We start from the raw sequence: 25,510 nt of genomic DNA, 5'->3' as shown, positions 1-25,510 counted from the left end.
AGTTTCCCCTACAAAGCATATAATTTACATCAGTCATCTCAGAAGGTCAGTACCATAGGGGGGTGTCAATTAAGCACAACGAATATAAAGTAACAAAGCTCTTGCCAGAGTGGATGGACATAACTTCTTCAAGAAAAAGAGAGTTTCCAAAGCATGTGGGTAAAACACAACGGGAGACTGAGTGAATTCATCACACCACAAAAATGTCTCCATCCTGTCGACAAAGTCATTAAGGGAAAATGAACCATTGTTGCTCGAGACGTTTGCATTCCATCTGGCACAGTAACTTCAGTACAGAAGCACTGGTGCAAGGAGAATTTGCATTCACTGGAGAAAAAAATCTTTAAAAAAAGAATTTAAATAAAGATAGTGTCCAGAATATGTAATAAAGGAATCTTCCGTGTTCCAAAGAGGAGCCAATGTCTCTACAGAAGCCACAACTAATAAGGAACCATCTGCAGTAGGACAGCAAGTCAAACCAAATGCCTCTTTTCTTCCTGCCAGCAAGTCAAACCCAATACCAACAGGGACAATTCTTTTTGAATGACCCACACATGAAGTCCTCCTTTAAGTATATCAATATTTTTATCCTTTGCTGAACCATGATGGTCCTCATTTTAAAGATGCCTTCTGGAGGGGTTCTTCCCCTCCCCTTCTTTTTTGTAACTTACTTTGTTAGCTTTCGCTAATGTTTCACAGTCTCTGTAGAAATAATCTGGGGGCAATGTGGGGATTAGAGAGGTTTGCTGTATTCAATTTTATTTAATTTTCTGGCAAAGGGTGTCCAAATTATAGAAAAATATCACGTGTTTGGAGTCAATTGTAGCATATATCAGTTTCAGGTGCTAGTTTTACGTTTAAATAGAGGCTTTTCTTGTCATAGGAACACTACTTTAAAGTAGGAATGATCGACATGTCATGTATAGTATCAAATGTTGCTCTAGAAAGTTTCAGCTGACATGTTCATGTATAGAACAACGAGAAGTCCTGTGGCACCTTATAGACTAACATATATTTTGGAGCATAAGCTTTCATGGGCAAAGACCCGCTTCATCTGTTAGTCTATAAGGTGCCACAGGACTTGTTGTTCTCGGAGATACAGACTAATACAGCTACATCTGCTATACATGTTCATTATGTATCCCTTTATAACTCATCAGTTCCCCAGTAAGGTAGAGTCCTCTGAATCCCCAGACTGGTGCAAAGAGAAATATGCAAACTAACCCATCATCTTGATTATCCATGCCCCACAGGAATGTGTTAAAGTGGAAGCCCCTTCTGTTTCACCATTTGCTTTGAAAAGTGTAAGAGACAAATTACTAAACAATTTTTAAACAGCTGAAATAAGAGTAAATGGTCTTTAAAGCAGAGCAAAGAATTTACATAAACTGAACAGAGCGATTGGGTGGGAAGGAAAGATATATGCCAACAAACCCCAATTCACATGTGCTAATTACAACAAATAAGTTAGCAAACAGCAAGCATGCTGCTTATCCATCATTTACAGTCATTGAAGTGCAGTCAGCTAAATCTGCTCCCTGGCAATTGTCCCAATGAACTGGGCACGGTGTTTATTATGATTCTGATTAAAGTGTACTTTATACTGTAATAGGTACGTAGTTGCCAACACGTATTCACTTCTGGTTCATATGGATAAAATCACGAAAGAATATCAAAATAATGGTGTACTTTGTGTCAAAGGGGAATAAAGGCTCTAAACTAAAGCTCTGGAGCAATTTGGAGGAACTTAAGATTTGGAAAAACAGCGTTAAGTAGCACAAAATGATGTTATGACAGATCGGTTGTGTTGTGTGATCCAGGTATGACTTAGAGCCTCAATTTCTAGTAAATTATGGTACATATGTACACCTAACCACATATGCTTAAGCAACATATAACTGTGGTATAGAAACATATAGCACAAGTTGCAGCTGCAGTTTTAGTCCAGACTGACTTTGGTGATCTCAGGCAATCCACTAGAGGCAAGGATATGCAGAGATGTATTACTTACGTGTTGCCACCTGCTCCTTAAACCCCCTACCTAGTGCCCTGCAAGTCCTCAGCTCACACCAGTTAATTGTGCAAAATGTACTGACATGGGCTCCACAGACAGTTCCATGTGAGGAACTTGTAGGGGTGCTGGAACAATTTTTACAGTGGTGGCAGTGATGAAGGAAGCCATGTATTTAGTGTTTGTTATTACTACTTTAAGCCAGAGAGTGCAGCAGTACCCCTTGTTCCATTGCCACTAGGAACTTATGTACATTGCCACATACTTAAAATCTAAAGCAAGGCCTTTTCTACAAATTGGAGTTAGACAAAATTCAGCTAACAACCGATATAGCTGTACCAATGCGAACAAATGCCCCAGCTACAGAGTTCTGAGCAAATTGTAGCTTTCCTTGTTTGCACTGCTGCAGTGATACCAGCAGCTGAATCTTAAATATAGAATCTTAACTTGAGCTGTTTCCTCCACAGATTTACAAATCTGCTTCACCTCCTCATTCTAGCTGCTTCCTTAACTAGTCATTTCCTGATTTGGAGAACTCAGAAGACAATCTAGATCAAGGGGTTCTCAACCCACAGTTGGCTCAATTAAGCAAGTAGTCTGGCAGTCAGTGGTGGAAGACAGCATCCTGCAGCCTGCATCAGCATTCCTGCCAGCAAGGGGCTGGGGAGCGCTGCAGAGGGCAAGAAGGTGGGAGAGTGGGCCTGTGGCAATGAGGAGGTGTGCTCTGCGCACTGAGGAAGTGAGGTTCTGAGAATTAGGGTTTTAGGTGGGGCTCCTCTCTTGACCCTCTTCTAGGGTCCTGACTCCCACCCCCAACAGGTGCTCTGCTCCTGGCCCAGTGCCAGAAGCTCTGGCTGCCTATCCACATGCTGCAGCACTTGGGTCCCAGCTCTCTGGCTCCATGGGGTGGTTGGGTTTAGCTGCTGTCTGGCCCCAGTCCCAGGGCTTTGTCGGGGAAGGGAGGCACACTGCCCATAGGAGACTGTGGAAGGTTTTTTGGGGGAGCACTGAGGTTCTTAACCTGAAGCCTACTTAATGCATAGTAGGGATGCACAGTGATAAACAGGCTGAGAACCACTGCTCTGGAGAATTGCTAGATAAAGACCTCTGTGGTTAAAGAGCCACAATCAGGAGGACTTATACTTTGAAGAATAAAGCCTGGTGCATAATCCCCCTTCTTGCCCATACATTTGGAGCTATGACTATAGCAAAAGTAGAATGCTGTAACTCAACTGGAAGCAGTAACCAGGCAGCATGGCACAGGGCTTCCTAGGTAGGGAGGAGGAATCCTTCCTGCCACAGAGCATGGTACAGCCCCAGCTAGGAGCTGTACCAAAGTCAGCCTGAAGCATAGCAATAACTATCATTATGATTTAAGTTCTGGTAATCAGGACATTTGCTGAGATTTATGTAAGCGAAGTAACATATATTTGTCAAATATACAAATCAGAACATAGTGTAAATGATAAGGCTTTGGGGACAGACTTTGCCCCTGAGAGCAGCTGGATTCGAAGCCCTTATCACTCCCCTCTCAGGCATCTAGCTGGGAGAACAAGCCAAAGGACTCAGCTCCCCTCTGCTCACAGCAGCAGAGGTACATAAAGCCCTATGAGTTCTTTCTGGCGTGTTTTTAATATAATGAAAATTTCCAGAATTAAGCACATTCAAAACAGTAATTTTTGAAAGTACAGGAACAGTGCCGAGAAGTTGCATCAAATTACTCTTGGGCTTCAGAGTAAATAACATCAGCCACAAGTTGCTAAGGATTTAATTTCCTCAGCGTCCTGAAACAAATTAATGTTACTTGACCATGCAGAGAAGACGGAATGCTGAGTCTACAGTCTCATCTTCCGAAAATGCTTATTTCTTTAATTCTGATGTCAGTTGATATTCTGTGCCTATTACATTGCAGATAAAAATGTGTTCATTATCTTTAAGGGTAAGAAGCAGTTTTTTTCTTGAAAAATGTTTAAATATTTAGGGCCAAATTCCACCATTATACATATGAAAACAGCTCTCTTTGACTATATGGAAAGTTGTGCATGTTTATCGTGACCTGTGGACTATAATACATAGAGTAAAATTATACATTTCTGCCTTTCTTTTGGATATAAAAAACCTGCCTTTAATAAAGCTCCTGAGAATATTCTTCCCTTTCTTCTAAACAGCCCTTGTTTGTTTACAAAGTGCTTCTCACATACAGAGCTTTGATCACTTGCATGAGTGGGAAACAGACTAGAATATATTTTATATGTGTGCTACTGTTTCCTCATTTCCATTCTGTCAGTTTTAATTCAGTATCAGGGAGCTATGATGGTAACAGGCACTTTAAAATGCTATTGGACAGATTAGATGAACAGATTAGATTAGATAAAGTATAATTTAAAATTGTCAACAGGTTAAAATGTTGATTTTAATTTATCAAATTCTGTTTTGTTTTGGTTTGACTACATCATCACCATCATCATCAACAACAACCATGGGCTCAAAGCCCGTTGGTGTCTCTCTCACCATTTCCTGTCATCTTTCTGTGTCCAGTATGGAGTGGCTTAGTTTCTGTAGACTAGCTTTGCATCAATCTACTATATCATCTACCCATTCTCTGGGGGGTGTGCCTCTCCTACTGGAGCCATCCATTATGCCGAATACCAGGGTCTTGATTTTTCATTCGTCATTCATTCTGCAGATGTGCCTGAATAGCTGTAACTTCTGTTGTAAAACCTTCTGCAGCAGGTTCTTTTTCAGCTGTATCTTCCTATATAATTCCTCATTGGTGACCTTCTGCATCCATCCTATTCTCAGGATTTTTCTATAACAACTCCTCTTGAATGCCAATATCCTTCTCTTCAAATCTTTCGTTATCACCCATGTCTCACATCCATACAAAATGCTGCTGAACACATACATTTTCAAGATGCGCAGCTTCGTTCCAAAGCTAATCGATTTGCTTTTCCAGATCTGGTCCATCACCTTCAAACTTGCTCTTGCTTTTGCTATTCTTACAGTCTAGATCATACCTTATGATGCTCCCCAGATATGTGAACTTCTCTACTTTCTCTAGTTCAGTCCCATCTACACTGATCTTCCTTCTTATTTCCTTACCTCCAAATACCATTGTTTTTCTTTTATCAATGTTCGTAATCAGTCCATACTGCTTCCCTTCTTCATTTAGCACCTGCACTGTTCTCGTTAGCTTCTTTTCATCTTCGTCAATGATAACTATATGATCCACAAACCTCAAGTTTTTGATGCTTATCCTGCACACAGATATCCCTCCTACCTCTTCCTTGTTTTTGTCCATTGGCTTCTCCTCCTTTCTCAAGAACCAGTGTAATAACTGAAATCAGTTAACGCATTTTTTACTGACTATCTCCAGGATTTCAGGAAGGGCATAGTCAGTCAAGAACTCAAGTTTCTGGAATATTTTCTCTGTTCTTCCATCTGCTGTATATTATTGGGGAATTTACACCACATTCATCACAGATTATCTGAAGGGCCTATGGTTCTTCTGGTCTGTATTTCTATAAATTCTTTTAGTTTTCAGGGTTAGATGTAAGGCTAACCTATTCACTCAGGCATTTAGGGCTGAGGAAGTGAAGAATGAGCACAAGGAGTATATGGGACTTTATTGCTGTAAGAACTGTGGTCCATATAGTGAGTTACCCTGTCTCTGTGAAGCAAATATAAGATGCTACAGAGGGAGGTAGAAAAAATCAAGGTGAAGATAATTCTACAATAAAATACTACATTGGATGTTTCTTCCTAATATTCATCAGTTGGTGGTTGATTTATGCTGTGAGGCATAAGGGTTTGTATATCTTTTAAAATGTTTTGGTCTTATTTGATGCATTTGTGGATAGTCTCATCTTAAATATTGACTTTAAGGGCATGCTACAGCTTAAAGGAGCTTTGGATGGAGCTAGGTTTTGATGGTGACTAGCATGAGTGAAAAGATAAAGGGGAATTGTTCATGAGGTTAGCTGCTTGTCTAGATATGTCTTTATTTATTTATGGTTGTAATTTGTGTCAGAACTATCTAGACCAGCGGTGGGCAATCTGAAATCTCAAAGGCCTCCCCGGCACCTCACAGTTATTCCCCTCCCACATGCACCTCTCACACACAGGGGCACCAGAGTTCTGCACTTCCTTGCTCCTCCCACTTCCCCACAGCACCATCAGAGCTCATGAATTACCTGATTCATACTTCACCTCCATTCCTGTCCCTCCCTTCCAGTGCTGCAGGGGGAAGGAGGAGGAGTAGGTAAGTGTGAGGCTCCAGTGCTCTGGTGTGCAAGAGGCAGGTGGGGAAGGCAGGAACATGGAGCCACATGTGGAACTTAGGTGGCAGGATGTTCATGCTGGTGGTTGCCCATCACTGAGCTAAACTGCAAAACAGATGCCGTGTATGTTTAGACTTCTACAAATGGAATGTTCAGTGTGATTCGGAACTCCTAACTCCCTTAGCTTTCTTTCAAAATCCTAGCCTGAATAAACATGGAAGTAAAATATAAATGTCTAATCTTTTTAAAAATCTTATTCGGCTCCTGGACTCAAGGATAATTGATAGCAATGAACTCAACAGTTGATTATGTGTTATGTATAAAGAAAGTCATCTTGTACTAGTTTTTAAAGCATTGCCTTTCAGTGTCCTTGACTGTCTCCTTGTTCTTGTGTTAGCTTAGCTTTGCCACAATAGCAACACTAAATAGAAAAGGGAAACTCTCATCATGAACCACTTCTTTCATGATGCTTTCAAGAAAACAGACAATAGTGAAGAGGCTGAGGGGTAACGGAGTCTGGTTGATGTGTATTTGATACAAAGAGAACTACATCCCAACATAGATACAAATATGCGTATATATATGTGCCTATATGTAATGTATCAAAATTGTACACCCTGAGATTGTATCCTGCTGTCCCACCCTGTGTATATTGCTAGCCTTAATTCCCAATTTTTTGGTGCCAGGACTCTCTTCTGGTGTGTATGTGTGAACATTACCTAGTATATAGTCTAAGAGGTTTAGAGTATACCTAGTATACTTAGTATACTGTTGCTACTACTAGATCTGAGCAATAAATAATATTACCATCATCATCATTGCCCTTTATACCTACTGGTGTGTAGGGCAGCAACAAAGACCCTCCACTTCTGTCTGTCACTAGCAAGTCTCTGCTCTTCATTTCTACCTCAATAGTCTGGTGCCATGGGCTCTGTCTACACTACAGTGATCCTTCAAAGAAGTTCTTCTGGAAGAGATCTTCCAAAAAAACCTTCTTGTGAAAGATCATGTCCACACACAGCAAAGCAGATTGAAAGATTGACCTACTCTTTTGATAGAGAGCACCCACACAGCCCCTGCTCTTTCAAAAGAATGGGCCAGGGATTGAAAAATCAGGTGCCATGAGGGCTGCTCTTTCAAAAGAAGGGCCCACAGAGTGTCTACACAGGCTTTATTTCAAAAGACTCTTTTGGAAAAAGTAGCTATTCCTCATCTGGGAGAGGAAAAGGGCCTCTGGAAAAAAGTGCTGCATTCTTTAGATTTCAGATTGAAAGGTGCGTACATGTATGGGAAAGGCCCATTTTTTGAAAGAACTTGCTAGTGTAGACGGAGCCATGTTGTCTTGGGTCATCCCAGTAAATAATATACAAGTTGGGAGGGAAAAAGAAAGGAAGGAACACTACTTGGAAGGTAAGGGGGAAAATCTGATGGACTATTGAAATAGTGGAATAAAGCTGTGCTAGACTTTGAAATATGCATTTAGTGCTCATTGGTTCTCAGTGAAAGGAGCTGAAGAGACTACAGTGGTGAGTACAAGTACAGAAACCTAGTGAATAGCCTAGGGATCAAGGCATCAGAGCGAAGATAAATGGGTCAGCGAAAGAGGCCACTAGTCTATTCTGATTTGGCAAATCATTTACTCCTTCAGTATTTTCACAATAAGAACTCCCAGGACTTTTTGGTAGACTATTACTTTTATATGTTGAATAGTAAATTACACTGATGAGCATCTAATCTGATCTCCAGAATAATATAGGCCACAAGATTTGACCTCAGTAATCTCTGAATGAAGCCTGATAATATGGGTCAGTGTGTTTTTTTCATTTGCAAACCCATAAAAAATTTGAAATGAAGGTGCGAACCTCTTTGGAAATTGTAGTGGAAGACCACCGTTCTATGATAACAGTAGCCTTTCACTGGTCCCTTGCCATAGTCAAAGCACCCATGGATATGTGGACTACAGGCTGAAAACCAGTGAACTAGGAGATTTAGAAGCACATTGGTGGAAAGCCTTGACTTAAAAATTCAGGTGTTTCAGAGTCTAATACTTAACTTCTATTGCTGCAGACAATATTTATGTATGCACTAGCTCATAATGTATTAATGCCCCCAATAATTGCTCAGCATCTGATATACTCAAGTGTGTAAAAGCAAGGAGCTTCACAGTTAATGCTAATATTGCAGACTTAACATTGTTGTAGTTTTACTCAGTCGTATCTTTAATATTGCTGATAGCTTGGGTAGACCAAAGCTGTTTCTGTTCTTGGAAAATTTAGTATTTTTCACAAATGAGGTTAAAAGCATGTCCTCTCTCCATGCTTGTTCAGCTGTTGTTGAGAAAAGTTGAACTGCACTTAGCATATGTGCGGAAATACAGCTGGGTGAGTGAAGGATAGAGGCTCCTAGGACCATTACGCAACATTCTAGTCTTCACTCTGGACTTCAAAATCCCTGGCTGCCAGGTAGACTTTTCTAGTTAATTGCATTGATAATTTTACATATAGTAATGACAGTATCTAAAAAACGAGCATTAGAACATCCATACTGAAGCAGACCAATGATTCATCTAGTCTGATCTTCAGCACATAAGAACATAAGAACGGCCATACTGGGTCAGACCAAAGGTACACTGGTCAGTATAACATAGACCACGAGATTTGACTCAGTCATGCCTGCCTCAGTACCCTGTCTTCTGTCAGTGGCTGAAGCCAGATGCTTGAATGACACAGAATAGAACAGGCCCATTCATCCAGTGATCCCTTCCCAGCCTCTAGCTGTCAGAGCTTTAGGGACACTTAGGCCAAGTCTACACTACCCCTTCCCTGTTCCCCCCCATTGATCTAACATATGCAACTTCATTACACAATAGCAGAGCTGAAGTCAATGTATTTACTGCAGTGTCTTCCACAAAGTAAGGTCAGCAGGACCCACTATCTTGTTGAATCCGGCTATTCTTCTTATCCTGGTGGAGTACTGGAATTGACAGGAGAGTGCTTGGAGTTTGATTTATTGCACCTAAGCAGACCTGATAAATTGACTGCTGGTGGATCAATCACTGCAGCTTTAATCAATCATCTAGTGCAGACAAAGCCATACAGAATGGGTTTGCGTCCCTGATCATCTTAGCTAAAAGCCATCCATGACTTATCCTCTGTGAGTGTCTCAAATTCTTTTTTGAATCCACTTATATTTTTAGCTTTTACAACATCCCCTGGCAATGAGCTCCACAAGCTGCCTGTGTAGCACGTGAAGAAGTGTTTGCTTATGTTAGTTATAAACTGCCTATATGTATTGCACATGAAACACTTCATAGATGGGAAGGGCCTGATTTTCCTCTCACACTGCTGTAAATTACAAGTAATGTTACTTAAGTCAACAGTCAAAAGAGCTGCTCTCCTTAATAGTTGTGAAAAAATCTGTCATGGGGACACATACTAAAATAACTAATATGAGAAATATGTAATCACTTGATTTTGATTACTGTTTTGAGCAATTATGTATCATTACATCCTTCCAATAAAATTCAGGTGGAAGACTGCAGAATGATCAGAAGTAAGTCTTGGAAGCAGGAGAACAGAAAGTGGTCTTGAGATCTAACTAACTCACTGTGACCATGAGCAAGCAACTTAACTTATGTGTCTATCATTTTCCCCATATGTATTTGATATTGATAATATTTATCTACCTGCCAGGGTTCTTCTGAGGCTTAATTAATTTTCATTATGAGATCTATCTATATAGGTCAGGTATGTAGAAGGCCTAATCACTGTAGTATACAGCTGTGAGTAGCAGTCAGGTTTTTACATGAAGGAAACATAATATTGAAAAGAATTATTACAATTATGATCCGTCTAATTAGGCATTGATCATCTTTTACCTGTTCAGAACCAGTATGGATGTGTCATAACCATCAACAAGGTCTTAATAAGTAGATGTCAAAAACTGGCTTTGTTTTTTCAGATCTGTAAACAATCCGTACATCTAGCAGGATTTTGCATTACCATTCATTCCTACAGCACTAAAATATCATCTATATAAAATCAATAGCAATAGTAAAGCTTCTCAAGTACTGACCAACCAAGCATGACTCAGAGAATGTATGGATTCCTTACCAGGAAGAGAGCTTGGTTAATTCCTGCAGCTTACACATATTTCCTTAACAAAAATATAGGTGGTGATATGCATATGGTGTTTAGGAAGTGGAGGGTTTTCTTGTCATTTCCTTCAATTGTCAAAAAGAGATATAACACAATTTTCTGACAATTGAAATAACCAAAGAGTTATAGTTTTTTAAATCAGAGCAGATATGTATACAAGCAAAACCACATAAACGCTCTGCAACAATCTAGATACAGTAATGCAGAAATATGAGCATATATGCAGAATAACCACAAGTGGCAAATATTTAAAGGCTTGAGTATCACTCTTACACCTAGTGATATGCTATTCTGTCAAGCCTTCTATTTAAACCAATGAAACTATTCACACAGTTAACTTACCACACCAGAGGGAAAGGGAGGTAGAATTTGACCATTACTGATTAAGCCAGTGGTGGGCAGCCTGTGGCCCATGGATCCCTGGTTAGTCCCCTCCCCCTTGCTCCTCCCACTTCATCCAGCTTTGGAGAGAAGGAGCAGAAAGGAGGACAGAATACAAATCAGATGATTTGCACACCTCTGAAAGTGCTGGGACGGGGCGGGAGGAGTAGGTTAAGTGCAGGGCTCCAGTGTACGAGAGCTATGTGGGGAAGGCAGGACCATATGCCACAGGTGGAACCGCAGTGGGCCACAGGCTGCTGCAGCCCCTGAGGTAAAGGAGAGCCGCTCATGCAGCCTACCCACTATTGGTGGTTGCCCATCACTGGATTAAATCCTATAGTGTAATGGGCCTTATCTATATTGGTATATTTTTTATACTTTTTTAAAATGTGAATTATTTATTCGGTGGCTCCTAAAAGCTCTTTGAGAAAGGATACGTTGGCCTGAACTTTCTAAACAAACCTTGCCAATTGCACCTGCAGTCTTTGTGTGTGACACATTTTTCCACATGCTGAAATTCAGATTTATGTGGGAAATGGAAGTTGAGAAAACCTGCTGCTTGTAGGGAATGAAAAATAGATATAAAATTCCACGTGCACAAACATTTAGATATGAATAATTTGGGTGTAATTTTAGAGCACACTGATGCTGATTTGAAATATAGGTAATAATGGGCCAACTGTTCAACACTTAGGTTGGTGAACACTTATTCACAGCAATAGACTCATTGAAATCAGTCAACCTGCTCACACATACAAGGGCTCCTTGTCATGAATAAGGGTTGCATTAGGATTTTTAGAAGCATATTGTATCCTTTACAATTCCCAGTAGTGCAATTCCTGTCAATCCCAAGCTGCAAAGGAATGGGAAGAGGGGACAGTTTGAGAGTAGTCCAGGGACAGGGCAGGGGCAAGGTTGCTGGATATCCTCCATGAAAGGGGAAATATAATAGTAATGAGGACTATGACGGGCCTATAAGAGCAGCTGCAAGTAGATCTGCTTCTGCTTCACAATCTAGGAACCATCTTTCATTGGTGCCTTGCTCCTTGTAGATACACCCAGAGTGTAGTTCATGTTCTACAGCAGAACGAGTATTTGGCCTATTGACGGCAACATGAGTTAGGATTGAAGGTTTTGGACCATGCTCTTTTTAAAAACACATGTTTAGACAATGTGTTAAATCCAAATATATTTGCAAGACCATTGTGCCTGTTTTTATTCAAATTATTTAATGCAGCCCCACCCCCACTATCATTAACTGTTATTTCATACCAGTCCCCTAGAAATAGAATCTACTTTGCATCTGTTTTTCAAGTATTAATGACTTTGGGGGTTTTGAGTACTTGAGTTTCACTAACAAGCCTGCTCTACATTTGAAGCAGGAAGCTTGCAGATTATCTTTTGAAAAAAACACATCCATTTCTGAAAGTGTTAAAAGAGCAAAGTGTCTCAAATTAGTAAACTGTTGCTTTTTTCCTTCTAGTTCTTTAATTTGAAAACAGCTCCACTTTAAAAATCTACATAAACTGTGACTTCTGGACTGAGACATCATATGCCAAATTTCAGTCTGGAAGGAATTTTTATGGCTGAGTTATACACTTCTGAAAGCAAAGTTGAAAACTGAACTGCTGACACTCATTCAGATAATATATTTCAAACTATTAGGAATTAGGATGAGACCTTCATGGAAAGATAAATTATCCCACATCTGCCTATTTGAGAGATTTCCTGAACCTTATTCTGAAGCATCTGATGCTGACAACTGTGGGAGCCAGGATATTGGACTAGACTGTCCATAGGTCGGATATACCCTACCAATTCCTACGGAATCTCTGGATAATTCAGTTGCCATTCACTAAGTCTTTACTAATTTGTGCAAAAATGGTTTCCAGAAGCTTGTAATTAAATTGAGTTTGAATGTATTCTTACAGGAATAGCAAAAGACACTTTACTGACTGGAGGGTGACCCTCAGCAAAATTTCAAATTCCTTTCCAAATAATGAGTGTATTAGTGCTCCTCACCATGATGATCAGGAGAATTTTTAACAACTGAAAAACAATCTGTCTCCTAACATCAGTGTACAAAATGGCTGAACCATTCTTGTGAAAGCTTTCTAAAATATTCTGCCCCAGGTAGCTGCTCAGCATGGAATATTTCATCCCAAATGATAAAATTTGGCAAAATTATAAACAACCAAAAACAGGTCATATAATGGAGAAAGTTACACAATATTAACTTGCTGCCAGCTTCCTTTACAATATTTTCTTTATTTTTTGCCCTTTGTTACATTCACATGGGACATTCACACGGGAACCGAATCACTTGTGCTGTTTTCACTGGTCTTTCAACTTGTTTCTGTGTTCACATTGCTATCCTCTTGATATCATTTACACAATAATCCACATAGGTCTTGAATGTGAAAGATGTCGAGCATTCTGGCCTCCATCTAGCAAAGCACATAAAACAAGGGCTTAAGTTTGAACCCACAGGTGTTTCTGACACAGAAACCAGTGTTCAGCATTTTGGAGGCTCAAGACATGCTGTCAGTATGATGTCATAAACAAAGTTACAGTCTAGTTTTTTTGGGTTTGGCCTGGCTGTGTTCACTGCATCACTGGGGAGCAATTTGAGCGGTTGGGGATTAGTGTTCCCTAACCCTACAGCTAACTATGATAGAATCATAGGTTAGGGCTGGAGGAGACCTCAGGAGGTCATCTAGTCCAACCCCTGCTCAAAGCAGGACCAATTCCACCTAAATCATTCCTGCTCTGACTTTGTCCAGTCTGGCCTTAAAAGCCTCTAAGGATAGAAATGTCACCAACTCCATAGGCAACTCATTTCTTTGCTACCTCCTCCCCCCACCCGCAACTTGAGAGCACTGCTCATTTTTCTATCATCTGCCACCACTGAGAATAGCCTTGCTCCATCCTCTATAGAACACCCCTTCAGACAGTTGAAGGCTGCTATCAAAGCCCTGCCCCGACCGCCATTCTTCTGTTCTGCAAACTAAAGAAGCCTAGTTAAAGCCTCTCCTCATAAATCATGTGCCCCAGCCGCTCCCCCCGCCCCCACCACCACACATTTTCATTGTCCTCCACTGGACTCTCTCAAATTTGTCTACTTCATTTCCATACTGCAGGGCCCAAAACTGGATACCACATTCCAGATGTGGCCTCACCAGTGCCAAATAGAGAGGCATAATCACTTCCCTTGATCTGCTGGCAACACTCCCACCAATGCAGCCCAACACGCCGTTAGCCTTCTTGGCAATAATGGCACACTGTTAACTCATATCCAACTTTTCTGCAGAACTGCTGCTTAGCCAGTCTGTCCCTGGTCTCTAGGGCTGCGTCTACACGTGCACGCTACTTCGAAGTAGCGGCAGTAACTTCGAAATAGCGCCCGTCACGTCTACACGTGTTGGGCGCTATTTCGAAGTTGAAATCGACGTTAGGCGGCGAGACGTCGAAGTCGCTAACCCCATGAGGGGATGGGAATAGCGCCCTACTTCGACGTTCAACATCGAAGTAGGGACGTGTAGACGATCCGCGTCCCGCAACATCGAAATAGCGGGGTCCTCCATGGCGGCCATCAGCTGGGGGGTTGAGAGATACTCTCTCTCCAGCCCTTGCGGGGCTCTGTGGTCACTGTGGGCAGCAGCCCTTAGCCCAGGGCTTCTGGCTGCTGCTGCTGCAGCTGGGGGTCCGTGCTGCATATACAGGGTCTGCAACTAGTTGTTGGCTCTGTGTATCTTGCACTGTTTAATGAAAGTGTGTCTGGGAGGGGCCCTTTAAGGGAGCGACTTGCTGTTAAGTCCGCCCCGTGACCCTGTCTGCAGCTGTGCCTGGCTCCCTTATTTCGATGTGTGCTACTTTGGCGTGTAGACGTTCCCTCGCTGTGCCTATTTCGATGTTGGGCTGAGCAACGTCGAAGTTGAACATCGACGTTGCCAGCCCTGGAGGACGTGTAGACGTTATTCATCGAAATAGCCTATTTCGATGTCGCAACATCGAAATAAGCTATTTCGAAGTTGGGTGCACGTGTAGACGTAGCCCAGAAGTGCTAGGATTCTTCCACCCTAAGTGCACGACTCTGACATCAGATTTCTTTTGGGTCAATCCTCCAATGTGTCTAGGTCACTTTGAACCCTATCCCTACCCTCCAGCATATCTACTTGTGCCCTCCCCAACCTACCATCATCTGCAAACTTGCTGAGGGTGCAATCCATCTCACCATCCATATGATTAGTCAAGATCATTAGCAATCATCAATGTGCTCATTTAAGGCAAAATGGTTAAAGAAGCAGTGTGAAGATGATGAATGAGCTCATTCAATTCAAAAGTGCAAACTTGTGTGCGCTTTACTCCATACTTTCATTACTCTGTGTTTTATTTTCATATTTCATCCCTGATATGTGTCACCCAAGAGGATATCAGTTTTGTCAAGTTTTGAAATTTTATCACAACTCTTGCAATATTTGATGTTTTTGGTAAAGCCCCAGCTGCTGGAATCATATTGTTAACTAAGAATTTGAGTTTTAAATTTTCTCCCCTAAAAGTACATTTCCAGTCTTCCCTGTGATGGAAGAAAAAATTTTTTAAAAAGTAATCCTGAAGTTTCAAAATAGTAAAATGCTGCAACATAACAGGACAGACAAAAAGAATCCAAAGTTTATTATTTTGAAAGTTCACGTTATTTTGGGCAATCTCATATTTATTTATTTTGGGGAGAGGGAGCGGGAGGGAGATATGACTCACGATTTTTGAATGCTCCCAACTGTGATATTGAAGACAATCTCACCCTCCTCCAGTCTGATTAACTTTTGTATCTCAGAATCTCCTGTATGAGCTTTACAGAGCTTATATCTGAGTAGGGTGTACTCATCAGACTTAAAAATCAGCATGGAAAATTTAGGTATTCTGCAAGATTCCAAATGTATCCACATAAACCTTAATTACTAATAATTACATCTCCAACTCTCCAAAGTTTCTAGCTCAAACCTTAAAAAAAATGCACATGGGCTATGGTTACACTAGCAAGTTTTGCCAGCAAACCCCTGGTTTTGATGACAAAACTTGTGGGGTGTGCACACACAAAATTCATTTTGTCAACAGTATCAGGATAAAACACAGCACTTTTGCCGGCAGCGTTCTGCTCCAAAGCTTTGGGGCAGAACACTGCTGTCGACAGACTCTCTCAACAAAAAAGCTGTGTGGTTGCTCTGGGGCAAGGGGGTGAGGCCTCCTTTTGACAGACAGAGCATCTAGAACAATGGGCAGCCCTATCTGCTGTGCTCTCCAGTGCTTGTTTTGTTGAGAGAGCAGCTGGGCAGTCTGGCTGCTCTGTTGTCAGAGTGGTGCACTTTCCCAACCGGCTTTTGTGTGAGGCCGTATTCTTAATAGAAGTTTTGTTGGGAAAACTCTCCCAACAGTGAGTTGTGCTGACAGACCACTGTAGTGTGCCCGTAGCCACAATGAACAAAAAAGTTAGGAAAATGTGAACCCTAATTTTGCATAACCCTCATAGCTCAAAAATAATTTTTCCAATTTACAACGAGAAGTCTTGTGGCACCTTATAGATGAAGGTATCTGTGACTCTATTGGGTGCCACAAGACTTCTCATTGTTTTTGTGAATAAAGAATAACACAGCTACTCCTCTGATACGTTTCCAATTTTAAACTCTCCAGAAAAGTTCTACCTTAGCAATAAAATTGGGATGTAAAATTTCAGATGGATTTTTCACAGAAATGTTGTGAGAAGAATCAAGGATGAGTGAGGATGATAGATACCAAAATTGTTCTAGTTATGGAAAGCGAGTTTTCCATATAATAATTATATTAGGGGTTGGTTAGGAATTTTTGGACCAAACAGAGCAACAGTTTGATTTACCTGACAGAGACCAAAATAAAAATTTCTTCAATCAAAACACAGAGCTTAGACTTTGAACTCCAGAGGCTGTGTCTACACTTGCATTCCTCTTTTGAAAGAGACATGCAAATGAGGGAAATCAAAAATGCAAACGACGTGCAGATTTACAAATCTGGCATCTCATTTTCATATTCGTATTTTGAAATATCTTCTTTTTTTATGGGAAGAAGGATTCTTTCGAAGATGGGGTTTACTTTCGAAAGAGCAGGGTCTACACTGGTTTTCTTCTTTTGAAAGAAGATATTTTGAAATAAGAATATGCAAATGAGATGCCAGACGTGTAACTCTGCACCTCATTGCATTTGAGTTCCCTCATTTGCATGCCTCTTTCGAAAGAGTAATGCAGGTGTAGACACAGCCAGACAGAAAACAGAGTCCTCTCCACTTTTGCTTTGGAATGTTTATTACAGGTTAATAGTTAGGATCACAATCTTCCCTTAGAATCTACTAATGTGCTTTTTATGTGGCTTTTTTATTCTCATTGAATAAAAGGAAACTCCAGGAGAGCACTTAGTGGATCCTGAGTGGGGTGGTGGGGGTGGGGGTACTGAGATTAGGTTTACAGCAATCCTTTTCTAGACAAGCAGAAAACAAACTGGGGCAAGAAGGTGGTGGTGGGGAATCAAATCTTAGATAATTATCTTCATTTTTTTGACTTTTGCATGCATTTTAGATCAAGCTGTTGAGAAGCCAACATGTATTCTGTTCAACCTTTCACAGAACTACTGATCCTAATAAAGCCAATAGGAGCAAGATCACAATATTTTTCATGATTGATGCAGCCGTTTTATTATTATCAACAACGAAAATGTATTAATAATACTATCATAGCCTTTTTCATCTTTGGATTTCAAATGACTTTATGACAACAATAACAATCATTATTTAAGTCTCACAATACTCAGTTGAGGTAACAACAGGTTGAAACTCTCTCATCTGGCACCCTTGGGACCTGACTGGTGCTGAAGCAGAGAATTTGCCAGACTACGGGAGGTCAATATTGTCTAGCACCTTACCAACACTTCCACTGCTTACTGGGGTCTTAGAAGACATTTAGGGGTGAATTCGAACTAAATTAGAACAGCACAGAACACTGACAGCCAGGTCTAGTGGCTATATATACATTTCATGGGGCCATGGGAAGCTTGGCCACACCTATGAGAAGTGGTTGTCCGGCTTGTTAAAATCATGCCGGAATATGGATGTTGCTGGATAAGAGTGTTCTAGATTAGAGAGGTTCACCCTGTATTATTATCCCCATTCTGCACATGAGTAAACTGAAGCACACAGGTGTTAAATAACTTGCCAGTTGCCATGGTCACAGAGGGTGCATCTACACTTGCATTCCTCTTTTGAAAGAGGTATGCAAATGAGGTAAATTAAAAATACAAATGAGGTATAAATTTGCCTATTAGACACCTAATTTTGAAAGAGCTTCTGTCGAAAGAAGAAAGCCAGTGTAGATGCTGCTCTTTCAAAAGTAAACCCATCTTTTAAAGAATACTTCTTCCCTTTATTTAATTGGAAGAAGGATTCTTTCGAAGATGGGGTTTACTTTCAAAAGAGCAGCATCTGCACTGGTTTTCTTCTTTCGAAAGTGGTTATTTTGAAATAAGAATATGCAAATGAGGTGCCAAATATGCAAATTTGTACCTCATTTGCATTTTCAATTTACCTCATTTGCATACTTCTTTTGAAAGAGGAATGTAAATGTAGACGCACACAGAGTGAGTAAATGGCAATCACTGAAGTGAACTCAAGAATTTGTCTAGTCATTTTCTATCTTGCCCTTCCGACTTGACTACTTCTAGTACTGTGAGAAACTGTAAATGCTATACAAACAATGTACGTAGCTGATATATAAAATATTTACAGCACATTTTGTGAGAGCAACAGAATTGTCTTGTATTTCAGTCATAAATCAAGGGCTCAGGGAGCTGGTAGCTAAAATAAAGAAACTGACAGAGTCTATGAACTCCTGTAATATACTGTTTGTACTTCTGAATTTTTTGCTTATTAGCACAGTAAACAATGAATCAACCAAACCTATCAAGCAGAAGTCTGCAACTTCTGATGCAGGAAAAACTGGACAAGTAGTCAATTTGCAACCAAAATGAAAACAAAGTGTTGCCATGGGACACTGGGCCTCCTCATGGTCCCTCTGTGGTCTACAGAAGTTTGGGCATCGACATCAGTGCAATCAGGACTAAGCTAATTTAACACAACATTTCAGCCAGCCATCTTCATGAGTGAATTAGAAACTCTTGGCAGGTAGAATCTGGGAGGACAATATTGGCAAGCCCTTAGCGATAGTAGTAATTGTTGATGTTGTTATAATGGCTCACAAAGTACCTGGTACATTAATAAATCTCTTAAACACATTAATTTATTCTGTTTTCCGTCAGGACTTTTCCTTCATACAGCAAAGGTTAAAAGAAGTTCAATACGTATCATAATTACAGTGTATTCCAGTCCAGCAAACTAGGATCAAAACAAGTATTATTATGAAACATCATTCAGTATAGAAATATTCAACATTTATCAATTATCTTCTGCCTTGATTGGATGATATTTAGACCAGGATATTACTGAAAAATTGAGAGATTACTGGATCCAAATTTTGCCAATTTAAAATTAAATAGATACGGAGCAACTTAAAATAAATTGTTTTCCAGCAAAATCCTTCCATACAATACAGCTGTATTTGTAACACAGTTAAAAGTGAAAAAAATGAAAGACCATCAAAGTTTCTTTTGTAGCAATCACAGCTGCACTGATTAAAATCTTATTTGGTAAAGTGGATCTGGTGTTTTTTTTAATACAGTACATAATTTAAAAAAAAGGCTGTATACTCTGGCTGGCTGATATCTTAAAACATCATCTACTTTTCATCCCATGCTAAAATTTTGAGTGCTTCTGAAATGGTACCTGAAGAAAGCTGAGGAATGGTAGGGTTGCCTCAAGTGTGTTTCAGCCAAATCCAAGCCAAAGTTTCAGCTAATTCAGAACATAGCATAAATGACATATGAAAAGAATCCCAGCCAGCCTTTATGCTGGTCCATAAATATTATGGGTAGTTTTATTAAGGTGTCCATAACCATTTCAGTAAAATGCTAGTGCTCTGAGATGTGATCTGTTCCAGAGTTTAGCAAGTTCCACTGAAATGTGTAAAAGGTAAGCAGAAATTTTTGCAAAGAGACTAAAAATAATCTGTGTCAGGCACCAGAAACTCTGTTGGGGTGTGCAATGGAAAAAATATCAATAAAAATAGACTATTTTAAGTGACCTTATACTTCCTATAACTTCTTATGGTTTTCCCAGTTCACTTCTTTTTACTTTAATGTGGAGAGATGCAATTGCTAAAATCCTGATGTGACTAATTAAAAGAGGAAATGTGTCTTCTTATTTAAAACAAATACTGAAATTGCTACTGAGGAGTTAATTCTGTACTCGGAAACATAAGATTCCTGTTAACCTTCTCTCTTTTGCCCAACACCTGTACCCTCTACCTCATGGAAAACGTTATCCCCCAGCTAAACAGAAGTATTAAAAAGCACAACCTTAAACATTATACCAACAATAATGATTTAAAATATTTTACTGAAATGCAACTCTATTTACAGGAGAGTCTGAAAACTTTTAAATTAATCAGCTCCCTTGCAGAATGCGTTCAATTCCCCTTTTTAAGCAATTGTGCACACTTCTCTTTTGGACAGGATCTTTCCCATTTTGTTGGTAAGTATGGGAGCATTTAGCCATAATACTTCTACTTCCTCGTAGGAACAGTGAATTCCCCTTCCCCAGGCCACATTTGATAAGTATACCCAGAAAAAAAAATCTGAGATCGCTGGCGGGTGATCAGGGGTTACTAGCAAACATATCAACCAACGAAGAAAGAGGTGGAATGAAAATAATAAACAAATATATGTCACCCGCTGCATTTCCTTCAAGGACATGGGCTGTTGCAGACAAGCATAGAGCTGCAAACCACAGTCAGCGGTATACAGAGCGAGAGCTCTCCCATGTGACCGAAAAAAAGATAATGTTGGACTTTTCCATGTAAAGCAGGGAAAGAGTAGTTTCACCCTCTTTTTACAGTGTGTCAGGTAACAGGCGTCGGTGTTTGCAGCGGAAAGTGGGAGGTGGAGGGGGGACTTTATAAATCAATCAATCCCGTGGTAATTGTCAGGGTAATGTGTATGTGGCATTGCCGGCTGGTTTCTGAAGTTGCCACAGACTTTAACTGAGAAAACAAATCGGCAGGAGAAATTACAGCTGGGCTAAGAGCAGGGGGGCTGGACCACTTGGTACAGTGGGGGTGCCGCGAGTCCTTGAGCCAAACAGTGAACCCCGCATGCAAGGGAAACCACTTCAGGCCGGGGCTGCCGCGCCCCGAGTTCTAGCCTCTCTGGGGAAAAGTTGCAGTGTGGGTCCCTAAGACCTTTCAAGGCGAATGTGCCTTTGGATCATTTACCTGGATACAAGCAGATTTTATCGTGGGACCGGGGTAAAGAGTTGGCGGTGGGACCAAGTCTTGGCTTATGGTGCCTACAACGCTCCTCGATTTGGGTTGGAAATAGCTGTATAAAAGCGGTTCCCCCCATCACCCCAAACCACACAGGCAGCGTGCTCGGCACCCCCAGCTCTGGCTTCCTACAAGAAGGTGGAAGTAGCCCGTCGAAGTGAATTAGAGGGCGAGTTTTGATAGGTTGTTATCTGCTCGGGGAGGCGTTTACACTTTTTTACTATTGGGTATGTAAATTGTTTTTAATAAGAGCTGCCTTTTTTTAAGGGCGAAAACAAACCAGACTTTCTTCACCTTAACAGTCGGAGGCGGGGGTAGGGGGTGAGGGGCGTGTTTCTAGCTGCTTTATTCAGGCTTTAGCCAGCCCGGGACTTAGAAAAAGTCTTTGGCACCCAATTATTAACTTATTAATTATTCTTATTGGGCAAAGATCGTCCCAGGCTTTTTTATTCACAGCACTCAGCAAATGAGTTTATGGGAAAACCCGGAGAGAAGCACAGAGACGGTCCTCTCTTTTCACTGCCCTGCTGGGGGAGATCGCCTTAATGCCACGCTCTTTTTCCGGGGGGGATGCACATTGTTTTATTTATTTCCAAGGCTGCAGAAGTCTGAGGACCGGGTTGAGACACCACGTGCTGCTGACTCTCATCAACATAATGAGCTCCTTAGCCAGAGAGTTCTGTATATATAAACCACAAAAACCTAATCATTAGACATCCCAGCCTCCAAAAAACCACAGTTAGGACAAATAAACTTACCCCAAACAAAACCCAACCGAGGCGTTTTTTCCCCGGCTCCTTCATCTCACCCCACCTCAACTTTTGGGAACCAAAAGACGTTTTTGTTTCTGTTTTGGTTTTTTTATTTTTTTTTGGTAAAAAATTACCTTTTTTGCTGTTATTAATCAAGGGACGAAAACACATTTTTGCTACTCTAGTCAACTCAACGGAGCTGCCCCCCACCCCCGCAGCGACTCAACTCCACGGGACCGGAGTGCCCCATACTCCCTTCTGCAACCAGTTACTTGAGCAGATTTTAGAACCCAGCCTGACAATTGTTTCTGTCCATTCTCCCTTCGGGCTTTCCCGGGAGCCAGAAGCCTGAACTTTTTTTTGCCAAAAGCTCCGCGCCTCACGCAGCCTCCTAATGTTTCTCTTGTAATTATTAGTGTTTTGACTACGGGAGGGGGGTGTTTCGGTCTCAAAACCGAAGAACTTTCTCTCTCTTTTTTTTTTGTCTTTTTTTTTTTTTGCGCTGCTGTGGCTGCGGGGGAAGAGAAGAGCGTCGCAGAGACACTTCTCTCAACTTTTTGCCCCCCTTACCCCCAGCCCCCTCTCCCTCCTGGAGCAAAAGCTGATCACTGCAAAAGCTGAGAAGTCACTTGGCATCTCAACTTTCTCCGATCGCGATTTTTTGGTGGTGGTGGTGGGGGGGGGAAGACTTCCTAGGAGGAAAACGGGACATTCCCCTGAGCACCCCCCACCCCCCGCCTTAGTGCTTGAAACCTACCCTCCTCTTCGCGGCTGCTTCGCTTTGCAAAGAGCAGCAACCCCAGGAAGCTGAAATCAGCCGCTGCTTTACCTCTCCCGGGCAACCTTTAAAGCTCCGCAAGGAGACGAGGAAGGGGAAGACGGAGAAGAAGGAAATTCTGAGCACTCACTCGAGGGACGACGCTGCGGCTGGAAGGAGGGCAGGGGAAAGGAAAAAAAAGAGAGAGAGAGAGAGAAAAAGAGCCAAGAGAGACTGAGCCCGCAGGAAGGAAGAGGCGCTCTTCTGCAGCAGCCGGGACCATGCAGCTTCCAGCTGGGCTCTGCTAAGAGGGGGGCAGCCCCAGGATCCCACAGCCTGACACTGTCCCCCGTTCCAGCCGGCTGCGGACTCGCCCCCAAACCAGCCACATCACCCCCGTTTTGGGCTGCGATCTCCCCCCCCCCCCCCCGCACTGACCCCGCTGCTGCGTTTCCCCCCCCTTCCCCGGCCCTCTCCCCTCCTCGTCTCCATTCACCCCCGTTTTCGCCCCCCCACTACACGCCTCCTGCAGCGAGCCCCTCGCCGCCCCCTCACTTCGCTAACGTGTGGCTGTTGTGATGCGTATTCCCGTAGATCCCAGCACCAGCCGGAGGTTCAGCCCCCCCTCCAGCAGCCTGCAGCCCGGCAAGATGAGCGACGTGAGCCCGGTGGTGGCCGCGCAGCAGCAGCAACAGCAGCAGCAGCAAGAGGCGGCGGCGGTGCCCCGGCTCCGCCCGCACGACAACCGCACCATGGTGGAGATCATCGCCGACCACCCCGCCGAGCTGGTCCGAACCGACAGCCCCAACTTCCTGTGCTCCGTGCTGCCCTCGCACTGGCGCTGCAACAAGACCCTCCCGGTGGCATTCAAGGTAAGAGCCCCCCCGCCCTCCGCCCCTTCCCCGCCAGCTCCCCGCTCCGCCCGGGGTCCGCCGCGCTCTGCTGCCGGCCACAGCGGTGCAGCCCTGCAGCCCCGGTGGGAGGGAGGCGGCGTGGCCGCTCTCTGCCAGCCCCTTACGACTGGGCTCCCCCGAGGAGACCCCCCCCCCAGAGCCAGCCGTGGCCCTGGGCAGTGGGCACTGCCTCGTGTCAGCCCCCCTGGGAGCTGCACGGACCCCCCCCCACAACGAGAAGGGGCCCCGGCTTCTCAGCTAACAAGCAGACCCGGCAGGACAGGGCAGCCACTACCTACCCACCCTGTGTAACAACCGGGCGCCCCCCACTGCAGGGCAGTACCCAGGCTGAAGCACCTGGTTCCCAGGCATAGACTCTTACCCGCCTCAGGCCTCAGAACTCCACCCTCCATCCACACCCATTGCTCCTGACCACCCTTCCCTGTTCCCAGCCATGCCGCCCCTATGGCCAGAGCACCCACTGAACCCCCTTCTTCACTGGCATCCCAAAGCTGCCAGGCCGAGGTAGCTGAGCCCCACTCCACCACAGACTGCCAACGAGAAAAAAAAGGCCCATGAGCAGGGCAACCCCTAATTAACAGGGGGACGGATGCAGACAGTTTTCAAGGAGGTGGGGGGGGGACTTGCCCATCCACGAGGCATTTATAAGGCTGTGAAAAAGGATGGCTCTGAGCTTCCTCCAAATGGTCCCACAGCTCTGCTTCAACAGCGAAGCTCTGCCCCTTTCATAGTTTCTAGAGGTATTTTCCTTGTACATTAAGGGGAGGAAACAGGGTGTGAGGGTGTTGTGTGTGTGACTTGCTCTTGCTGTAGGATGGACATCAGGAGACAGACCGGTGTTCCTGAGGGAGCTTTCCTCCCTTGTTCCGCCTGGGCGTGTCTCACTAGGGCTATGTCTATACTAGAGGGTTTTGTTGGCAAAACAGCCGTTTTGCTGACGAAACCCACGGAGCGTCCAGATTCCCAACACATTCCATCGACAGCACTTTTGTTGACAGTCCCCATGAGGAATAACACCTCTGTTGACAGAAAGCTGGTCTGGACCTACTGAGGGGCCCTCTGTCAACAGGCAGGGCTTTCAGGACACCAGACAGCCCTGTCTGCTGTGCTTCCGGTTGGCTGTTTTGCTGATGGAGCAGCCGGGCAGTCCGGTCACTCTGTCGATAGAGCATATCGCTCTTGAAATCTACTTGGTAGCTTAGCTGCGATTTGTCGACAGAAGTTTTGTTGTGGTCAAATCCCTGTAATCTAGGCATAGCCTTTGTATCAGGTTCGTCTTCACTTTGTGCAGAGTGTCTGTATTTCATTATGCGAGGAGGTAGGGGGAGATGTTACTGCCTCCCACAGTTGTACAGCTGTTTCTGGAGCACAGAGACTCCTGAAGTTGGGGTACAAAAAAGACCTAGATTGTAAAACTGGGACGTGCCCAGGAGATAAGAGTGGGGAGAGGGGGCACGGAGCTCTGGCCATCCCCATAGGAGATGGTGCCCTTTCACTTCTCCTGCTGGAGAAGTTAGGAAGCGTCTGGCCACAAGATGCTTATGCTGGCAAGGGATAGTGTGTGTAAGTTATCAGAAACATCGTACGCTACTTAGACTATAACTACCACCCAGAGCTAAAGCGGAAAGAGTTGCTTTCCATTTTCAGTCCACATCTGCGCACACTGCTAATGCTAGGAAAGGCTGATTTTTGTGGTGGTTCATGTGCTTGCTTTTAAGCAAGCCTCTACCCGCCCACCAAACTTTCCACTGTAGATGAGTAGTTAACTTGGCTGCTCCAAAGCACCTGTGCCTGTCCATCAGCA

The 25,510-nt window shown here is 42.9% G+C and overlaps 1 protein-coding gene and 1 long non-coding RNA gene across 3 annotated transcripts in view; one reads left to right on the top strand and one right to left on the bottom strand.

The window, feature by feature from the left end:
• The window catches only part of RUNX2 (RUNX family transcription factor 2), a 217,227-nt gene that overhangs the window by 74,847 nt on the left and 116,870 nt on the right, over positions 1-25,510 (top strand). Inside the window, exon 2 of the mRNA XM_074991368.1 lies at positions 23,387-23,664. Coding sequence (XP_074847469.1) covers positions 23,387-23,664 — 278 coding nt within the window. The remainder of the gene's footprint in view (positions 1-23,386; positions 23,665-25,510) is intronic.
• LOC142011612 (uncharacterized) lies at positions 13,087-23,450 on the bottom strand. Of its 2 annotated transcripts, none has more exons than XR_012645148.1 (4): positions 23,348-23,450; positions 22,793-22,962; positions 21,233-21,962; positions 13,087-13,276 (listed from the first exon to the last, which is right to left on the bottom strand). It is a non-coding gene; the product is annotated as an uncharacterized LOC142011612 (long non-coding RNA). The 2 variants fall into 2 exon arrangements; XR_012645147.1 differs by having other exon boundaries at positions 23,357-23,417.

This window comes from Carettochelys insculpta, chromosome 3 (assembly GCF_033958435.1).
Source record: "Carettochelys insculpta isolate YL-2023 chromosome 3, ASM3395843v1, whole genome shotgun sequence".
Taxonomy (NCBI): domain Eukaryota; kingdom Metazoa; phylum Chordata; order Testudines; family Carettochelyidae; genus Carettochelys; species Carettochelys insculpta.
Note: the sequence above shows the minus strand (reverse complement) of the source record. Positions and strands in the feature narration are given on the sequence as shown.